The following is a 20,966-nucleotide window of genomic DNA, read 5'->3' as shown; positions in this document are numbered from 1 at the left end:
TGGATTTACTAACAGTTATGTACTCAATTAAACAAAACCTGACTAACATGCTTACCCTTAACTTGAGATCACAAAATTATTACCCGAGTTATTGCCTAATTAATTCATGGTTTGAGAATACAGTTCCTTTTGCATATTGTGAGTGGTATTTATCCAATAGTTTTCATTACAATAAATTTAAACATAACACACTTTAGTTACCTTAAATGTTGAAATATGCAAATCTTTTTCTTGATGATCACATAAGTTTTAACTAAAGATACAATGTGTTTTAATTCAGGAAATGATACAAACAAGAAATTATTTCAATTTGGAATAATTTTATACACAGAGCTAAAGTTGACCACCAGCATCAAAACTATATTATTGGGTTTCTGCTTATAAAAAGCATTATGGCTGCAACATTGATCATGAGCTATTGAACACTCCAAAAATAACACAATTATGAATGCTTTTAAAAATTCTGTCCCACATATGAGATGTGAACAACTGCTCCTTTACCAGGGTTGCGTTTAATATCGTAGCTGCTACGTAGTGCTACGTAAAATTTGACGTAAACTTTGACCATTGAACGTGTAGCTATAGACTAACTGATACATAGATATTGATAACAGCTACGTAGCCGCTACGGCTACGTAGCTGCTACGATATTGAACTCAACCCAGGACCAATTATCATGTATTTGGTCTTGCACACTACAACTCTGAAAGAATAACAGTAACTTCTTGATCCATCTTAAGGTTGGTTTGATATTTAAATAGCTGTGCCCTTTTGCTCACAACTTCTGTTTTCTGATAACGACAAGGAATGGACAAATGAAGTGGAATAAAGTTTTTGGAGCATGCACTTACAAACTTATCAACATTTTATTTAAAATTTGCTTTGATATATTGTAGTGTAAAATCTGTGTATAACTATTGTTTAAATTTGTTATACAGTAAAAAAAATAATAGTCCAGTCAACCTAGCATAAATTTGACCCTAACCTGAAAGTAATTACAACAGAAGATTTTTATGCCCCACCTACGATAGTAGAGGGGCATTATGTTTTCTGGTCTGTGCCTCCGTTCGTCTATGCTTCCGTTCGCTTTAGGTTAAAGTTTTTGGTCAAGGTAGTTTTTGAAGAAGTTGAAGTCTAATCAACTCGTAACTTAATACACATGTTCCCTATGATATGATCTTTCTAATTTTATTCCAAATTAAAGTTTTGACCCCAATTTCACAGTCCACTGAATATAGAAAATGATAGTGCAAGTGGGGCATCCGTGTACTTGGGACACATTCTTGTTAAGTTTTAATCTTTAGCATTATACCCAAAATATACACAGAAAAAAGTCTCATAAAATCTAACTTGAGGAAGACTAGAAAAATCCCCATTTAAAATTCCTATGGATATTTGCATTGAAAGGGAGATAACTCTTGCAAAACGGTAGAAATATCAATAAAAATTGATACAAAATTATAAGTTTACCGCTTCTAATCATCAGAATGTTTTGATTCTTGTTTTTTAGCTGTCTTTAGAGTATAACAAACAACTCTAAAGGTGTTTTCATATCTTTTATCAAGCTATAATCTAGATTTCGTAATTTATTAGTTGACCATTTATTGAATTTTTCAACATCATCATGGTAAAGAATCTCAAATTAATAAAAAAAAATAATTTAGCATGTATTCTTCTTTTTGTGATATAAAGTTTCTTTAGATAAGTAAGTTGCTGAAAAAGTATAATATACAGATATAAACAATACCAAATTTTCACATTAATTTTTCAAATTGGTCACAAAGCTTCAAATTTGCAATTTCTTTAATGAAAAATGCATGAAAAAAATAAAACTAGCCTTTACACTTTGGTTTTGTACATTTCATGAGCAGTAGATTATACAACGTAGTCAAATACAAACTTATAACCCCATCAAAGTATCATACTTTAAATAAATTTCAAGAAACACATCCAAAAACTGACCAAAATAGACTCATTTTACAAGAGTTATCTCCCCTTCCAATGTTAATTTCCATATGAAATTAAAAATGCTGATTTTGAGTTTTCCTCAAGTTAGATTTTATGGGACTTTTTTCTGTGTATATAAAAGGCATAATGCTATAGATTAGAACTAAAACATTTCCTGTTACAATTAGTTTGAGGTTAAATCTTTGATAGTTTGACTGGACTATAAAGATTGGATCATTGAAGTTGTTAGACATGTTTATAAGAAATGTCCCTATAAGTTAAGGGAAGATAATAGTTATAGAATATGCAATGGGATATTTATTAAGACACTGTCCAAAAAAGGCTCTTTGCATACTTGTAAATGTTTGTCTTATTCTATCTGGCTGGAATGCATACTGTTAATTTAAAAATCATTGCTTTTATTTAACAATTGACTAATTATAGTGAGTTCAGGAGTTCAAACAGTGTTTTAGAAATCTAAAATACAAGTTTATATTGATGCATTCCATATCCTGTCTAAATTTTTACAACAATGAAAAAAATTCCAATAACTATAATACAAATGTTTAAAAAAAAAATCAACAATGTTTATGTGTAGAAACAATTTTGTAAATAATAGTGTTACATGCTTAAAATAGAACAAAAGACCAAAGAAGTTACATTTGAAAATTTGATGGCATTCACTATTATTAGTCAAAACCAAGTAAGAGAGATCTAAGTTAGGGTCCCACCATCTGCATGTAACAAAAAACCAAGAGACTGAAATTATATATTTGTTCCAGTAATTGCATGAATGCATCTCTTTAATATTGCTGTAATTATTGTTAACCATTTTGGATTAGAACTAGTTTGACAATAATTTCTCAATATTGTCCATAAGATTCAAGATAAAGACTTATTTACACTTATGGTATTCTATTTGATTTGCTCTGAATTTCCTTCGATCTACTGCAGCTCAACAAAATAACCTTCAAACATCATGGAACAATCAAATAATTTATTGGTACATGTATATTTAATCTTAGTTAAACATTGTGAAGTGACATGAAATAATTCAGTTATTTTCCATTTGAAAGCAAGGAAAAGGGATAACCTTTCAAAAATTTACACCTAGCTAAAAATAACTATAATTTACTGGTGAATGACAATTTGAGAATCTTGATTTGTACATGAGTTATCACAAGACATGTGTAAACAAAATAGCAACATCATGTTTAGCAGCCCATGTAGTGAAGAGGAAATAAGGCTTAGAAATTCATCCAGTGACAAGGATATCACTTTTAAAAGGCCATTTTCAAACAAAACAAAATAATTGTTGCCCCTTAGAAGCCATGAATATCTGATACACCTTATCTCTGTTTGTCCATCATGGCTGGACATTACAAAAGTTCCTGTAAAATTTTGATGTCATAATAGAAAATATCTGATGCCACAATGGAAAAGGGATTGTTGTATGACATCAAAAGTTCAAGAGGGATAGATTTCCAAATAGAGTTTAGGTGTATATGATCAACCCCAAACAGATGGGTCCTCATGGAAATTACATTTTAGGGCTGACTATTTTGGACCCCTTTTCAATTAATGTATATCATAAAGAAAAATTTGGCAAAAACTTGTGTAACTTTTACAAATGACAGACAAATTTTCATACAAGTGTAAATACATCTATATTGAAATCAAGCACTCTGTATATATTAATTACAAGACATGCCTTGTCCTTGTTTTTAGGTACAAATAATTTAGTAATTCAAACTGTATAATAGAGCTGATTTGAATATAAAGGGTGTTTGCTCCTCTATTTTGAAGAATATCAAGGTTTTTTTTTAAATGACTGTTATCATGTATAAATTGATAGTATTTAAATAACTGAACTTAAAAAGCACCAAAAAAATATAGGTTGAAGAACTTGTTTTAAAATCAATTGAAAGTTTTATGGGAAATGATTCTCTCTAGATTTTTCATACATCTAACATTGGCTCCTTCTTTCTTTCAAACACTATGAAAAAATAACAAGGATTTGTAAGATTATCATAAATGGCTAGTAACATGTTATGAAAATATGAATAGAATAGTTGTGGTTAGCTGGAATTTGTTTTTATTAGAACTACATGGGTTAAACTAGAGTATTCCAAATATCTGACAAAAAGTCAAGGACAAGAGAAGCAAACATCCTTAAACTGCACAAAATGCATGATAACTTGTATTAGAAACCCATCATGTGGATATGTACATTTTGTACTGTAAGAAAAAAAGACACAAGTGGTATTATTGCTAGTTAAGTCAGTTATAACCAAAGACCATCAGTAACAGATCACAAAATTGAATTAACATGTATTTAAAATGTTTTAGTTGTACTTAACAGATTTCTATATGAAATAATATTTTTTACAGAAATTTTTGTTGTTGGACGAGTTGAAGAAGGAAAGTCATTTAGAACGAGCTGATTCTGTAGAGCCAGGGGACTGTTACATCTCTATCAATAACATCACAGGGAAATGGGATCCAGTAAGTTACATCAACCTTAATTTTTTTTTAAAAATCAATGTGCTATATAAAGTTACATATCCTTTGTACCTTTAAAACACACTCAAATATATTGTCAAAGTTTGTGTATTTGATAAATGAAAGAAAGATGTTGTTGTTGTCATTGACAATACACAGTTAGAAGATAAAACTGACTATAATTTGCAGGCATATTCTCTTCATGTATGACAAGATAGTTGTATTATAAGTTTGAATGAAGAATTGTCAAATAACCTGTTGTTAAAAGACATAACATGAAGATTATTTTTTAGGAATCTGAACAAACAACACTAAAAGACATTAATGCAAATGTTCAGCGAGGAAAGTTGTTGGCAGTGATTGGTCCAGTTGGAGCAGGGAAGGTAAATTATATAGGAAAATTTTGTCTGTAAAGAATTTTCTCTTTGTTGGATCATTTTACATCAAAATTAACCCTACTTAAATCTCCACAATGTCACAAGATTTAAAAAAAAACATATACAAAAAGGAACAAGTACAATAACCTAAATTTTACTTTATGATTTTTCAAGGATTTATCTTGATTTGCAGTATATCTCAGCTCCCAATGAAAAACTATTTATGGAATTCCTTTAAACAGAATCAAGTCAAAAGGAAAACTGTATGCTAGTGTAACGAATAATTAGAATGGTCAAATGGCTTTCTTTTCATACAATTACAGAAAAAATATTTACTCAAAACAATAATTACAATTTTGACATTTTTAACATTTCTTCGTAACACTTGGTTATGTGTAATTGATTTTTTCCACTCCAGTCTTCACTATTAATGAGTGTTCTTGGAGAAATTCCATTAGTAAATGGTGATGTCAAAGTTCATGGCAGAATATCTTACGTAGCACAACAACCTTGGGTTTTCTCTGCAAGTGTACGACAAAACATTGTGTTTGGCAACAAATATGAACAGTCCAAATATAACAGGATACTAAAGGCTTGTGCCTTAAATAAGGTGAGTTTGTAAACATACACAAGTTATGATATCTAATATTGCATGCTGGGAACAAGGCCAAAAAGCTTTTCGTAAGTGTATTAGGGAAACAGAATAAAGTGTCATGAAAAAAAACAAGGAATAAGTAATTCAATGGAAACAGGTCAAGAAATGTGAAAAGGAATGGCATCTGTAAATATAGCTTTTTTAGAATAAGATCCTAATGTTGGCATCGTTGAAAAACATTTATTATTAAATCAGATAAACCCCTTTTTCCTTGAGAGACATTGAAAAATAAAGACAGACTCAGAGTAATTAAAAATCAAAAAAAATAATCCAGAAAGGTCAAAACAGCCTTTAATTAAAGAATGAGGAAAAACTTAGATATATATTTTTTGTAAACATTTATAATTGTCACTTTTCCAATAGCATAAGAGAAATAATGTTTAATATTTTTGATAACAGGATATTGAATTGATGCCAAATGGAGACGCTACTCTTATTGGAGACAGAGGGGTCAGTTTAAGTGGAGGTCAGAGGGCAAGGGTCAGTTTAGCTAGAGCCCTCTACATTGATGCAGATGTTTATTTGTTAGATGATCCTCTAAGTGCTGTGGATGCAGCTGTCAGTAGACACTTGTTTGAAAAGTAAGTAAAACATGATCTGATTGGTTAAAGGGGTCACAAGGTCAAGGATGCATAATTTAGGGCTTTTGGATTGATTTAATGTTTGTGAAAGCTTGTTACTGTCATTGTTTATAGATGTTACCTTGAGTAGGAGGGAAGATAAATCAATTGTTTTTGTGTTTATTTCTTTATCATTTTCAATAAAATCAAGATTGATGCTCAATGGAGAAATGTTTCCTTAAATGTTGTTTGCTCAATTTCAAGTTGATAGTATTTCATGCATTATTAAGATGAGACACCCCAAAAAACAGATGCTTATCAGGAGTTTTATCTACTATGCTATGATTGAAATAGGGACATAAAATTCAGATTGATTTCTAAAGATATTAATATATGTATTTGTATTTTAGAGTCGTGCTTGGAGTACTGAAGAATAAACCAGTAATTTTAGTGACACATCAGCTCCAGTTTTTAAAAGAAGCAGATGAAATATTGATATTGAAAGAGGTTGGTACAAATTTACTTTGGTCATCTATATGCTTTTCATAATGCCACTATCATCTCAGTAGTCAGTAATTTAGTACTGACATGATTTATTACACTTTTTCTTATTTTAAGCTCTCCTTTGATAAATTAATAAAGTATTTAGAAACCAACGTTTCAATTTCCTCAGGCGAATTTGACTATTCTTTGTAGGTCCCTTTGGGTCATAAAGACTTCATATTTTCAGGTCTTATACATCCATGGCTTTCAAGTTTTGGGATTTTCATCTTTTCTGATCAAAGTTTTATTTTCATTTACTAGTACTACTAGGGTTATTTATATGCTTGTGGACTGTTTGTTACAGAGGGTATCAGCCAAACACTGAGATGATCAAAATTTCATCATTCCCTGATGGTAAATTAATAGATTATTCAAAAACCAAAGTTACACCTCCCTCAGGCATGTGCCAAGCCATATATATGTTTTGTAAATATAAACAAAAAAGTAACATTCCTCAGCAAGTTATTGTTTTAGCATTTTGCTCATTTATGAATCTCTTTCTATAGAATTAAGGTGGTACCTAACACTACAGGGAGATAACTCTGTAAAGTCAGCTTAACGTTTTAATTACGTTGTGTTGTAAAAGGAATATCAAGCTTTTCAATGATCAAAATTGGTGTTCATCAAACAGCTATATAACCAGTGTAATTTTTCTGACAAAACTGTTGGTTCAAAATTTTTGAAACTTTTATTTTTGTAAAAGGGTCAAAGAAAGTACTTCGACAAAATTTTATGAGAATTAAACGAGCCAAATTAATTTTAGTGAAAGTGTTGGGTACCACCTTAAGAAGATGATGAATTGATACAAGAATTTTACACAATGTTTTTATTTCACTTTAATTTTTTCAGGGTAAATGTTTAGGGCAAGGAACATTTGATGAAATGTCACAATCAGGAATAGATTTCTCCTCTCTGCTGAAGAGAGATAAAGAGGAGGAAGAAGTAAAAGAAGAAGAACATCACCAAGAAGTCAGCTATCATTTAGAAAATGCCAAACTTGCCAATATCGGATCGATGATGTCTTTGACATCCATAGGAACAGAATTTGAGGTAAATTAGATTTTAAGCAAGATTTATAAATCAAAATCTCAGTTTTCTTTTGCTAAGAAAATAAATTGGAGACCTCAGGATGCCATAAATTATTTCATTTCATAAATGAAAATGCAAAATAATTTCACTAGAATTTACATTGCTTTAGACTATGAAATAAACTAGTTAAAGAGTTTTTTATGCACAAAAGGTGTAATGATGCTAATATTATATTTTGTTATGCTTTATTTTGCACTTACAAGATACATAACACTAAGTGAAAAGATAAAAATCAAATCATTGTGGAAATGATCTGAAACAAAAACTTAAAATTTCTCATTATTATTTTATCATTAAACATTCTGCTTTATTTATCAATTTTAAGAGTCTGGAACATTTATATTCCTTAACATAACAGCCAGATGCATTACTGCACAAAAAGATCAAGTAATAACTATAAATTGTTGAATTAGTTGCAATCACTTGCCAACTTTTCAAAATATCAATGAAGGGTTAAAGCACACAAGAGGACATGGAGCACTTTGTTGAGAAACCCAGAGACTTAAATGGAGTTACCCATGAATATGGCTAGTTCAGTGCTTTTACACAATGTTAAATAATAGCAACACCCATTACATTTTACATTGTTTTACTTTACAGCCAGACCCAGTGCAACTACCAGAAGAAGAAGAGAGACAGGAAGGCACTGTAGGATGGAAAGTTTATTATGAGTGGCTCAAAAATGGTTGTGGTCCCTTCAAGTTTATTATTTTGATATTACTAAACTTGTTAACCCAAGGACTTTATGTGACAAGCGATTGGTGGTTAGCATTATGGTAAGTGTCAAATACACACTTAAGTGAATACTGAGGATTTATTTTCATGGATAATTAAAAACTTTCATGTTTGTGGATATTTAATACTGTGATTTGTTCAAAGTCTGTGCACAAGCCTATTTAGAATATATCATTCATTGAACACTAAAATTTGGGTTCACATGTACCCACAAAATCAATTAAAAATTGGCATCCAACAAATTATAATGAATCCAAGGTAGTTTGAAAAATAATTGACAATTTTAATGTGTGAAATGCATCTCATAAGCCAGATTGTAATGTGGTGATAGTACGTGTAAGTAAAATGTTTAATTCAATAGCAAGAATGAAACACTGAAATTCTGAAACAAAAGTTTATCAAATTTATTTTAAAAGAAGTGTGATACCTTCTTAATCTATGGTAACTGTTTTTAACCAAAAAGATGCTAATACCAAAACTTTATTATAGATGTAAATTTGTCTCCATTGCTTTATAAAAACCATATGCAAGTTATGAATTATGTTTTATAGGTCAAATAAAGAAGAAAATAAGCATGCTGCCATTGCCCTGGATAAAGAATTAAGATTTCAGGGATACAATGTTACAAATGTGACTATCCCTTTTGTGGACACACACGAAAATGTCTACATCTTTACTGGTATCATAGCTGCTGTGTTCCTGTTCGGTCTCCTTAGGGCTCTTATGTTCTTCAAAGTAGCTGTCGATTCTTCTATGAACATGCACAACAAGATGTTCAACAGTTTACTTCGTTCACCAATCAGCTTCTTTGACACAAATCCAGTTGGTATGTACTTGAATTTATTCCCAAGGTGCCAGTCATATACAATTACACTTATTGATATGGAAACCAATATGAAAAAAAGATGTGGTATGATTGCCAATGAAACAACTGTCCACAAGAGACCAAATGACACAGAAATTATCAGCTATAGGTTATTGTATGACCTTCAACAATGAGCAAAAAACAAACATGTAACACAGCAACAAATGACAACCTCTCTTGTTTTCATAAATTTGAAATATTTGGAAAAATGGCAATTTGTAGGAAAAGCAAATTTGTTTATGACGTAAACTAATCTTTTGAATTCCAGACATTTATTTGTCACTGCTAAACCTACATCAAAAACAAAAGTCTGTCTTTTTCACATAGGAAAATAGCAGTAAAATCACATATACAAGTATCGGAAAAGAAAACAATTGCAATTAAAAACCATATTTTATAAGATATTTGAAAATAAAAGAGCTTACAAGCCTTGCTAAATAGAATAAATCTTGCAAATTGCATTGCTTATTGATTTTCAAAAGAAAAAACAAACAGAAGACTACCTTGATGCCTACCATACAAGATTGCTACCTAATAAACTCTTCATCATTGATATTTATGTTCAGAAGTTTCATTTTCATGTCAAACTGTTTCTGTATATAGTAAATAAAACACCTCTTTTGTAGGTCGAATATTAAACAGATTTTCTAAAGATACAGGGCACATGGACGACCTTCTTCCAATAACACTGTTTGACTTTATACAGGTATGGGATATTTAATCTCATAGATCTCTTGTCAGTGTAAGGGATGTTTTTTTATTTCCAACAATTAAATGTGAATAAATTCGAGGGGTTTCAATCTGCTCTATCACCCTCTCAGCTATGTGTAATTTAATTTATTATACTGAATGTCATATCATTATTGGCTTTTACAGATTACTTTTATTTTAAAAGTATTTTCTATGACGTCACGTTCATAACAACGTTACGGGCATTAGAAAAAAACAACAAAAGTCAAGCAAGATGTTTTAATTATTTATTTTAACAGTCAATAATAAAATCTGAGCCAAAAAGTAGAACTTAAGCATTGTATTTAATTCCTTGATGTAAATTCAATTCGTTGTTCTTTGAATTATTGATTTCTGATTGGTCTAGACGTGAGGGTAACATTAAAATAAATTGTCAACCGCTCAGCAATGTGATAGAGTAAGTTGACACCCTCGTCTTAGCCAATCAAAATATGGCATTTTAACGTGAAGTATAATAATATAAAATGTTAAGAGTGCATAGAACGGGAAAGGTCTAATCAAGACAGCCAAATTCTCCAACGGTCAATTTTGTCTGAGAAAGATACAACTTTAGTTAAATTACCTAAGGTTGTATGATACTGATTTTCAAGCAGACTTGCCAGAGGGAGTTGCAACCTTAGTTTAGTACAAATCCATTATTTATGCACTGGAAACTTAGAGAAAACATTTAGAAAAATATTTCCAGCATGGAATTAATGACTATATTTCCCCTGGGGACTTGCCCTTTCACCAGCAGCAGTTCTTATCAAGTTGAAGTATAAAATATGTATGATACAAATTTCAATGAGCTGGACATGTAGATTGAACAACAAATCCAAAATTGATATTTGATAACTAGCCTTCTTTTTGCATACATATTATTCAAAGAGTTTTAACCTACATAGCATATCACTTTCACAAACTGCCAACAAATTATAATCCCCATGAAGTATAATTTCGAAACAAAACCAAATAGAAATATGTTTCTACAGTAAACAAATAATATGGTAATGTTTTTATCTCACTTCTTAATTTGTTACTTCTTTATATGTTGATTTATTTCTTGCAGTGTTTCCTCCTAATTATTGGTATAGTAGTAGTTGTTGGAATAGTGCTACCATGGGTATTTATACCACTGATACCAATAGGAATACTGTTTGTTGTTGTCAGAAGATATTATATCATGACATCTCGTCACATTAAGAGATTAGAAGGAACAAGTAAGTGATAAGTAAATTATTTATGTAATTATTAAGGGTGTTTTAAAAATAAATGTGTATATAAGTGAGGTAAAATTGGAGTTGTTCTCAGACACTAGCCCCCTCTTTAATTTGTGGAAACTCCTAATTTTAGTGAAACAAAAATTGAGTCATTACAAACCAAAAACATTTGAAACATGCAGGGATATTCTCAGATAAAAGAAACCCAAAGATGTAGTAGGATGATTAACAAAAAATTATATTGATGGTTCGTAATCTTCAAGGTCATCTTGTGCCAAAGTTGAATAAATTACTTTGATTTGCAGATCACTTTCAAGTGATATCTCAAATGGGTATTTTACCTAAATAATGGTATGTGAAATTTACTATTGACTAGTTGAGAAAACAGCAAAATAAACACTATATTATGAGATTTACATATCAAAATATTTTTTTCATTCTTTTGTGTATTTACTTTTGTGTTATTCTGTGTTGGGGCTGAATGTATTGTTTTGGTTCAAAGATAGGTGGGGTATTCTATAGGCTTAATTGAGAAATAAAATCTCCAGATAATACTAAAGAACTTGTTTAAAATTAGAATTGTAATTTGCAGCAAGAAGCCCAGTATTTTCCCATCTCAGTGCCTCATTACAAGGATTACACACAATCAGAGCCTTTGGGGTACAAGACAAGTTTCAGGAGGAATTTGACAACCACCAGAACCTGCACACTGAAGCCTGGTTCCTGTTTTTGGCTACCAGTAGATGGTTAGCAGTCAGACTTGATTGGATGTGTGCTGTATTTGTTAGCATAGTGGCATTCTTATGTGTTGTTTTAGCTGATTGTAAGTTTAATATTCCCTCAGTTTGATAATTTGTTAATATTATAAGATTGTATCAATAAACCAATTTTTCAAGACGTTTCGGCCATTGCCCTTCTTCAGTTCTTTATTTCTCCTCTCAACAACATGGCTGACATTACATTTTTCAATAATTTAAAAATGATTTTAAATGATTGAAAAATGTAATGTCAGCCATCTAGTTGAGAGGAGAAATAAAGATTTTAAATGATTGAAAAATGTAATGTCAGCCATGTAGTTGAGAGGAGAAATAAAGAACTGAAGAAGGCCAATGGCCAAAACGTCTTGAAAAAATGGTTTATGGTAAAATATTATAAAGTATGTTCCATATTGGAATTTTGAAAACAAGAATATTATAAGATAAAATAGAGGGATGAAAAGGTTTTATAACTTTCAACATACTGCATCAAATGATGTCAAAAAAATAAATGAAGTATCTTTGTGATCCAATTCCAATCGGAAAAATGGGAACAATGGGACCATGTCTTTACTTATTTTCTACGACTCATAAGTATAGTGTTGTGACTTTCAGTAAATCCCAGTTGCTTATCAAAAGTTTTTATATGAAGTAGTATATTGTAATGCATTCAACATCCAGATAAAAGTGAATTTCATATTTAAACCAGTTTAAACCTAATTTGAGATCAAAATTTTGTCCCTGGTCCATTTTTCATACAGTGTACCTATATCCAATTTTTATTTACCTCCAGAAAAATATTGTTCTCAATATGCATGAAATATTTGCCATTTCAATGATTTGAAATTAAGAAAACTTGAATCAATCTATTCTACAAGAATTAACCAAATAAGAAATGATGTTGCATTATGTGCAAATATTCTCAATACCGATTTGTTTTCAGCTCTGGATGCAGGAAGGGTAGGACTTACACTAACTTATGCTATGACATTGATGGGAATGTTCCAATGGGCAGTCAGACAGAGTGCAGAAGTAGAAAATCAGGTTTGTAGTTAGATAGCTATTTAGCATGAATTTGTATGGGGTATTATTTTTTTGTTTAGTGCGTCTGTCTGTTTTTTGTTCCATTGGTCTGTTCTGAACCAGGATTAAGTTTCTGATTAATGTAGTTAAACATGAAGTTGTGGTCAAATCAACTTGAAACTTAATACAATTGTTCACTGTGAGGTGAAATTTTAAAATTAGTGCTCATTACAATTTTGACCCCAATCTACATTTGACTGAACATTAACAAATGATACCCTGTGAACAAAGAGGAAATGTCTCATATTATATAAATTGTCAAAAATTTACAAATTCAGTCTTTAAAAAAGCAATGAAAAATTCTGAAAATTGAAGTCGAAATATGTATTTGTATATTCATATCTTTGATATTATATTTCTTTTGCTTGCAGATGATATCAGTTGAGAGAGTGATGCAGTATTCTAAACTAACCAGTGAAGCTGACCTAACTTCAGACAAGGACCACAAACCTCCACCAGACTGGCCAGTCCATGGCAAGATAACTGGGGATAAGGTCTGCCTGAGATATTCTAGTACAGGTCCAATGGTCCTCAAGTACTTAAAGTTTTGTATAGAAAGCAAAGAAAAGGTAAGTCCAATATCCATGAAATTAAAAATTAATAGGAATATTTGTTTGTGAGGATTTTAAAAGGTTCTGTATAAGGCAAAAGAAAATTTATTCAAATCTGAAAATTTCAGTAACAATTTATTTGTTGAAATAAAATGTATGGGGATTGATGCAGTAATTATTCTTGATCAATAGAACTATCTCAATAATTTCACAATTTACAATACTTTTGTCAGACATTATTTTAAATGTTCTTTGTGTCTAGGAAAATCAAAGGCTGTTGAGGAAAATTCAAAGAATTAATAAGTGAAAAATTGTATATAAATGTTACAGAAGAAAAAGCTTCACAGGCACAGTTTTAAATATTTTTTTTTTTAAAAAATGATGATATGAAAAGACCATGGAATGTTGTGTTTTTTGCAATTTCATACCCTGGCCGGACTATGAATTACCCCCTTAAAACTATAAATCATGAAAATTGACGTGATTATAAATTGGTGTAATTTGATTGTAGATTGGAATTGTGGGTAGAACTGGTGCTGGTAAGAGTTCATTGATTGCTATGTTATTTAGAATGATAGAACCAGAAGGACAAGTTATGATAGATGGTGTTAATATTGTCAACATAGGTTTACATGAACTCAGGAACAAGATCTCTATCATACCACAGGTAGGTTTTTACTATATTCTGGAATTTGTTTTGTCTGATTTTCAGAAAATGTATCAAATTTGAGTGTAAAAAATAAAAAAGGGATTGCATGAGAACCAAAGTTACCTATACCTATCTGTTTTCAATTTGTTTTTTATTTAGAAGAAGATGAAGTTTTTTATTTTGTCTTTGCTGGTTTTCTGTCTCATTCAGTGGCAACTGCAGAAATTTTCACTGCCTAAGAGAGCCCTCTCCAGTCATGCTTCAGTGATTCTCTATATAAATATCAAATTTTTTCCCCCTGAAAAAAAACTCTAAATCTGCCTCTGTCCTTGACATGTTCTAATGGTGTTCATACATGTATGTTTATTTTAGGTGAGCTTTTCTTATTTTATATATTTCTACCATAGTAATTTGGATTGCATCTTTTTTTTTACAGGATCCTGTCCTGTTCACTGGTCCTTTGAGGAAAAATTTAGATCCATTTGGTGAACATGCAGATTCATCATTATGGAGTGCCCTAGAGGAGGTATGTGTTATATTGTTGTCATTAATGTTATATGATTATGGTTAAAATCACCATTCAAATGTTGCTTTCATCATAAAAATATGAAAAGACTAACACTGATATTTGTTGTAGATATGTGTTAAAAATTTTAAAAAATGAAAAAACATTTTAGTTTATGCTTTTTACGTGAAAGTGATCAAAATATCAAGAAAATAATTTTGGGGAAACGTTGTAAGCATTGAAAAAAGTATTTATATAATGCTAATATTTTATCAACATATTTGTTTAATTGTAAATAGGTACAGCTAAAGCCAGCCATTGAAGAACTTCCTAGCCAGTTGGAGACAGAGGTTTCTGAAGGAGGGATAAACTTTAGTGTGGGGCAAAGACAGTTGATCTGTCTGGCCAGAGCTATCCTACGTAGAAATAAGATATTGATGATTGATGAGGCTACAGCTAATGTAGATCCAAGGTATGGTATCTATAGATATATACAGAAGAGATTTTATTCTTTAAAAAGTATAAACAACACTTCAAAATTTCATGCATCTATAGTGTTTTTCTAAAACAATTAAATTACCAAAACACTACAGGAAGATAACTCTGTCAAGTCAACTAAATGTTTTAATTACGTTGTGTTATACAAGGAATATTTAGCTTCTCAATGATCAAAATTGGTGTTTGTCAAATTGCTATATAACTAGTGTAATTTTTCTGACAAAACGGTTGGTTCAAATTTTTTTAAATTTTAATATTTTTGTTAAAGTGTCAAAGTAAATACTTTGACAAAATTTTATGAAAATTAAATGAGCCAAATTAATTTTAGCGAAGGTGTTGGGTACCACCTTAAATCCAAATAATTCAAAGCCAAGGATTTATAAGAACCAAATCAATTGCAGAGCTTTTTGACCAAAAAAACCCTAAGAAAATAGCCAAATCCATCCAAGATCAGCTTTATATGTATGACATGGGTTTTCACTTCTGAAATATTATGAGTTATAGAATAAGCAATAAACATCTGTGTCGTTTCATACATATGTCTATTATTATCACAGTGTCTTTTATTATGACATTCAATACAAGACAACGCAATGCTGTATTAGACATTATTTGTTTCAGAACTGATGCATTAATACAGAATACAATCAGAGAGAAGTTTAGATATTGTACTGTGTTAACCATAGCTCACAGACTAAATACCATAATGGATTCTGACAGAGTTCTAGTAAGTACACATTTAAAACCATTTCAAGTGTGATTCATCTATTAGTATAAGAGAATACAAAGGGGGAGTGTATCAAAGAGGCAACAACTTGTCCTAAGAGTAGACATGCAGTGAGAAAGTCCTGTACCTAGAATTAGGCTTCACCTGGTCTCAAATCAATAATATATACTGGATCAGCAAATTGAATGCGACACTAAACTTAGAAACATTCATTTAAATCATTTTTCTTTTAAACACACGAGATAAACAAAAGCAAGAGTTTCCTGACCTGGGACATGCACATTTTATTTATTCTATCGAAAAAATTGAAATCAAATGTCAGTTTTCTCAACTGTTGATAATCCGATAGGGTGTAAAAGACAATTTTGTTAGTATGACAAACTTTTAAATAGTGGATCCCCTATATTTTGTCTTGGTCTTTTTAAGGTTCTTGATGAAGGAAATATAATGGAGTTTGATCATCCATATCAGCTCCTTCAAATTGAAGATGGCTACTTTTCTAAAATGGTGCAGCAAACAGGTCCAAGTGAAGCAGAGCATCTACTTAGCATTGCCAAGGATACATACGACTCTTCTGGAAAGGAGGTTGAAAGGGTGTACAGTACATCAGACGTAAACATAGATGAGTCCATGTGTATGCAGGAAGATAGGAGTAAAGGTGCTTCAATGGAGGTAAATGGGAATGCTGTCATGGTGAAGGATTCTGGGAAAACAAAATTAAATGGTGGAATAAATGTAGAACAAAAGGAAGATCAGACAAAGTCAGATTCAAATCAAAATCTTTCCATTGACAGTAATTCTGTAATAGAGCAGAAATCCACCGAGTTGACTGAAGCAACTGATAATGAGAACTCGAGTATTCAACATTCCAATGAAAGTGAAAATAGTCCATTACTTAAACAATCACATGATCATAAAAAGTCACATGACACAGCCAATAAGTCACCTGATTATGTAAATGATGCCAATCTTGCCAATGGTTTACACAGTGATTCAGAAGAAGCAGAGGAAACAGAACATCTGATCAATCATGATAATTAAAAATCTGATTGATCATGATAATTAGAAATCTGATTAGTCATGATAATTTAAGATAGAATGGTTTTTGATATGCATAATCAATTTAGGAGCAAGTGATTCTTTTTGGGATGTCTGTTCAAATCTTGCTTTCACAAGTCAATATGGTATAAAGTTCAGCAGTGATGGATCCAGAAGGGGTGGGTCCAGAGTTTGACAAAGTCACATAGTTTTGTGTACATGTGTTTTTTTTTTATTCATTTGAATTTTTATCTGAATATTTTAATGTGTTGAATATTAGTCCTAATTATAGGTTAGTTTTATATATCACCTCCATTTTTAGAAGATTTTTAGTTTGAATCATATTTTTAGCTCACCTGGCCCAAAGGGCCAAGTGAGCTTTTCTCATCACTTTGCGTCCGTCGTCCGTCGTCGTCGTCCTGCGTCCGGCGTTAACTTTTACAAAAATCTTCTCCTCTGAAACTACTGGGCCAAATTCAACCAAACTTGGCCACAATCATCATTGGGGTATCTAGTTTAAAAATTGTGTCCGATGACCCCGCCAACCAACCAAGATGGCCGCCATGGCTAAAAATAGAACATAGGGGTAAAATACAGTTTTTGGCTTATAACTCAAAAACCAAAGCATTTAGAGCAAATCTGACATGGGGTAAAATTGTTTATCAGGTTAAGATCTATCTGCCCTGAAATTTTCAGATGAATCTGACATTCCGTTGTTAGGTTGCTGCCCCTAAAAAGGTAATTTTAAGGAAATTTTGTTGTTTTTGATTATTATCTTGAATATTATTATAGATAGAGATAAACTGTAAACAGCAATAATGTTCAGCAAAGTAAGATCTACAAATAAGTCACCATGACCAAAATGGTCAATTGACCACTTAAGGAGTTATTGCCCTTTTTAGTCAATTTTTAACCATTTTTCGTAAATCTTAAGTAATCTTTTAGAAAAATCTTCTCCTCTGAAACTACTGGGTCAAATTAATTGAAACTTGGCCACAATCATCATTGGGGTATCTAGTTTAAAAATTGTGTCCTGTGACCCGGCCAACCAACCAAGATGGCTGCCACGTCTAAAAATAGAACATAGGGGTAAAATGCAGTTTTTGGCTTATAACTCAAAAACCAAAGCATTAAGAGCAAATTTGACAGGAAATAAAATTGTTGATCAGGTCAAGATCTATCTGCCCTGGAATTTTCAGATGAATTGGATCATCGGTTGTTAGGTTGCTGCCCCTGAATTGGTAATTTTGAGGAAATTTTGCTGTTTTTTTGTTATTATCTTGAATATTATTATAGATAGGTATAAACTGTAAACAGCAATAATGTACAGCAAAGAAAAAACTAAAAATAAGTCAACATGACCAAATAGTCAATTGACCTTCATAGTCAATTTTTAATAATTTTCACAAAATTTGTAAATTTTCACTTAACATTTTCCACAGAAACTACTGTTATAGATAGAGATAATTGTAAGCAGCAAAAATGTTTAGTAAAGTAAGATCTACAAACACATCACCATCACCAAAACACAATTTTGTCATGAATCCATCTGTGTACAATGTTTAATATTAACATAGACCAAGGTGAGCGACACAGGCTCTTTAGAGCCTCTAGTTTTCATTCACTTCATATATGAATATATCAGACCATTATAAACCTAAATTAATGCATATTTTAGGTAGGGGTAGACTAGGTATGTAGATAAGACTACTCAGGAAAGCTTAAAAAAAATCTTTTTTTATTTTGAATATTATCATTTTAAATCGTTTATTGCAATTGAGACTGATCATCAATTTGGCATCATGGTTTGAAGATCTTTTGTGATTGGTATACTATTATAACTATCTTTTAATTTTCAAATTGAAGTGTGTGTACATTGCATGAAAGAAGTCTTGATTTTGTATTTGAATAATCTAAGATGTTTTTAATGATGAAAGTTGTTGTGATTTTTATAATTTGAATGATTTCAGTGTTTATTTGATGATTGAAATTATGATTGTTTGTGTTAGAATATCTGCTATGATGATGTTATTGTTTTATTATTGATCATGGTTGTATCTGTTATAGGTCTCTAGTTATTTGATATACAGTAGCATTTTCTGTATTGTCCAGTCATTTTTAACAGCGTTTTCTGTAGTGTCCAGTGGTAGCATTGTTTTTGATTGGAAAGCTCTAACTAAATTGTGGATTAACAATTTTACTGTAAAAGTAAGCATTTGACAGTAGAGCTTCATGGGTTTTTTTCAGTTTTTGGTTTGATTGTTCAGCTGCTGTCTCACAGGTTCTACTCAGTGAATTCCAATAAAAATATTATAAAAAGATAACATGGTTTTTTAACTTAATGTTAGATGAGTTATATATATCAAAAATATATATTGCAAGGACTTAGAAATTTTTACAGATGTAAATATTGATTGTTATTGATTTTTGTTTTTATTATTATACCATATAACAAGACACAGGTTGAAAACCAGTGAGATGAAAATTAATAATTATTTGACTCTGTTAATTACTTTAGAAATGATACTTTTAGACTTGACATTTATTTATGTGAAATGTCAAAAATTAAACTCATCAATAGAATACAAATTAGAAAATCTTGCAGCAGTCCAAACTTATACACTAATTTGACATTTAGAATAAAATATGGAATAAGAACCTCTGATTTATATCTTCACACAAAAACTTTAAAGTTTGTTCCTGTTAGTGCTGTAAAGTATGTTAATGTTTCAGATTATCTCCCCTTTTTTAGCATTAAACAAAACAAAATCACAAGTTTTGGATTTAGAATTTGGTCTGACAAGGGCACTGTTGCAAAACTTTCTGATTTTCTTCTTAATATACACATTCCAAATTAATGAGCTCAATGCAAGAATTTAATATCTCTGTTTCTGGTGTTGAATAGTTGCATGTATTTAATAATGTATACCCATTTATTAAATAAGAGAAAAATAACAATATTTTTAGCATTACAAGCTGATTTCATGTAATGATGTTTGAATGCAGATTTTATGAATGTGAGTTAAATTAGGAAGATTTTTCTTTGAAAAATTTGATACTTTTTACAAAATACACAAGTTTCATAAGATCTTTGTTGATATAAAATAAATACGGCTAGATTAGTATTTGATATATGTAGATAGAATAAGGTCATATCTGAAATTGTTAAGTGCCTATGTGTAAGGTTGTGATATAATTGTTGCTTTAAACTATCAACTTAGATTTTTATAAGTAATTTTATATGAATAATGAGCATGTACATTTGATATTATTTTCATTCAGCATTATTTTCCCGTACTTTTAATGTTGTGCAAAAAGAAATTTACCTGTCTTATATTTATGTAGCATTCAGTTCTGTTTTAATGTAGATGCTAGTCAAACATTATTTTGATATTTAATAATTACACTGTGATTACAGCTGATATTTTTAACATAAATCTTTTTCCTTAATCCAGTTTTCAAATGGAGAAAATATTTGTTGCCTTTGTTCAGAATTATTATATCATATTGATATATTAAAATATTTGACTCCAAATGTGCATTCATTTTGTATTAACTGTGCAGTACATTTGTGATATACAATGATGTGTTAGTCAGTAATTTCATTTAAAAGTCTTTTAAACTTGTTTGTTTTCATATTTATGAAATTTATGAAAACAAAATACAGGATAATCAGACCGACAAAATTACCAGTTTAACTACATTTACTAACTTTGTAACACATTGTTTGGTGTATAATGTTAATATATTTCATAAGAATTTTTCATTTTTAAAGACACCATGAATGATTACATATTTGTTTATTTTTTGTCTATAGTCATTCATTGCAGTATAAAGGGAAGAACCATACATTGTCTCAGATATAAATCTTATATACACATCATGAAAGGATTTTCTTTAATACATTTTTTTTTATCAATTCATTTTAATGTAAATCT

The 20,966-nt window shown here is 30.6% G+C and overlaps 1 protein-coding gene across 7 annotated transcripts in view; it reads left to right on the top strand.

The window, feature by feature from the left end:
* The window catches only part of LOC134711439 (ATP-binding cassette sub-family C member 4-like), a 107,010-nt gene extending 88,609 nt beyond the window's left edge, over positions 1–18,401 (top strand). For all 7 annotated transcript variants that reach the window (XM_063572027.1, XM_063572028.1, XM_063572026.1 and 4 more), the window contains exons 9-26: positions 4,339–4,452; positions 4,743–4,832; positions 5,245–5,436; positions 5,881–6,062; positions 6,452–6,548; positions 7,434–7,634; positions 8,274–8,449; positions 8,960–9,234; positions 9,900–9,979; positions 11,072–11,222; positions 11,815–12,045; positions 12,921–13,021; positions 13,432–13,629; positions 14,123–14,278; positions 14,697–14,786; positions 15,065–15,237; positions 15,885–15,990; positions 16,417–18,401. In XM_063572027.1, coding sequence (XP_063428097.1) covers positions 4,339–4,452; positions 4,743–4,832; positions 5,245–5,436; positions 5,881–6,062; positions 6,452–6,548; positions 7,434–7,634; positions 8,274–8,449; positions 8,960–9,234; positions 9,900–9,979; positions 11,072–11,222; positions 11,815–12,045; positions 12,921–13,021; positions 13,432–13,629; positions 14,123–14,278; positions 14,697–14,786; positions 15,065–15,237; positions 15,885–15,990; positions 16,417–17,031 — 3,228 coding nt within the window. In that variant the 3' untranslated portion in view covers positions 17,032–18,401. The remainder of the gene's footprint in view (positions 1–4,338; positions 4,453–4,742; positions 4,833–5,244; positions 5,437–5,880; positions 6,063–6,451; positions 6,549–7,433; positions 7,635–8,273; positions 8,450–8,959; positions 9,235–9,899; positions 9,980–11,071; positions 11,223–11,814; positions 12,046–12,920; positions 13,022–13,431; positions 13,630–14,122; positions 14,279–14,696; positions 14,787–15,064; positions 15,238–15,884; positions 15,991–16,416) is intronic.
* Positions 18,402–20,966: the final 2,565 nt, after the last annotated feature.

Source organism: Mytilus trossulus, chromosome 3 (genome assembly GCF_036588685.1).
Source record: "Mytilus trossulus isolate FHL-02 chromosome 3, PNRI_Mtr1.1.1.hap1, whole genome shotgun sequence".
Lineage (NCBI taxonomy): Eukaryota > Metazoa > Mollusca > Bivalvia > Mytilida > Mytilidae > Mytilus > Mytilus trossulus.
This window is presented reverse-complemented; position numbering and strand designations above follow the sequence as displayed.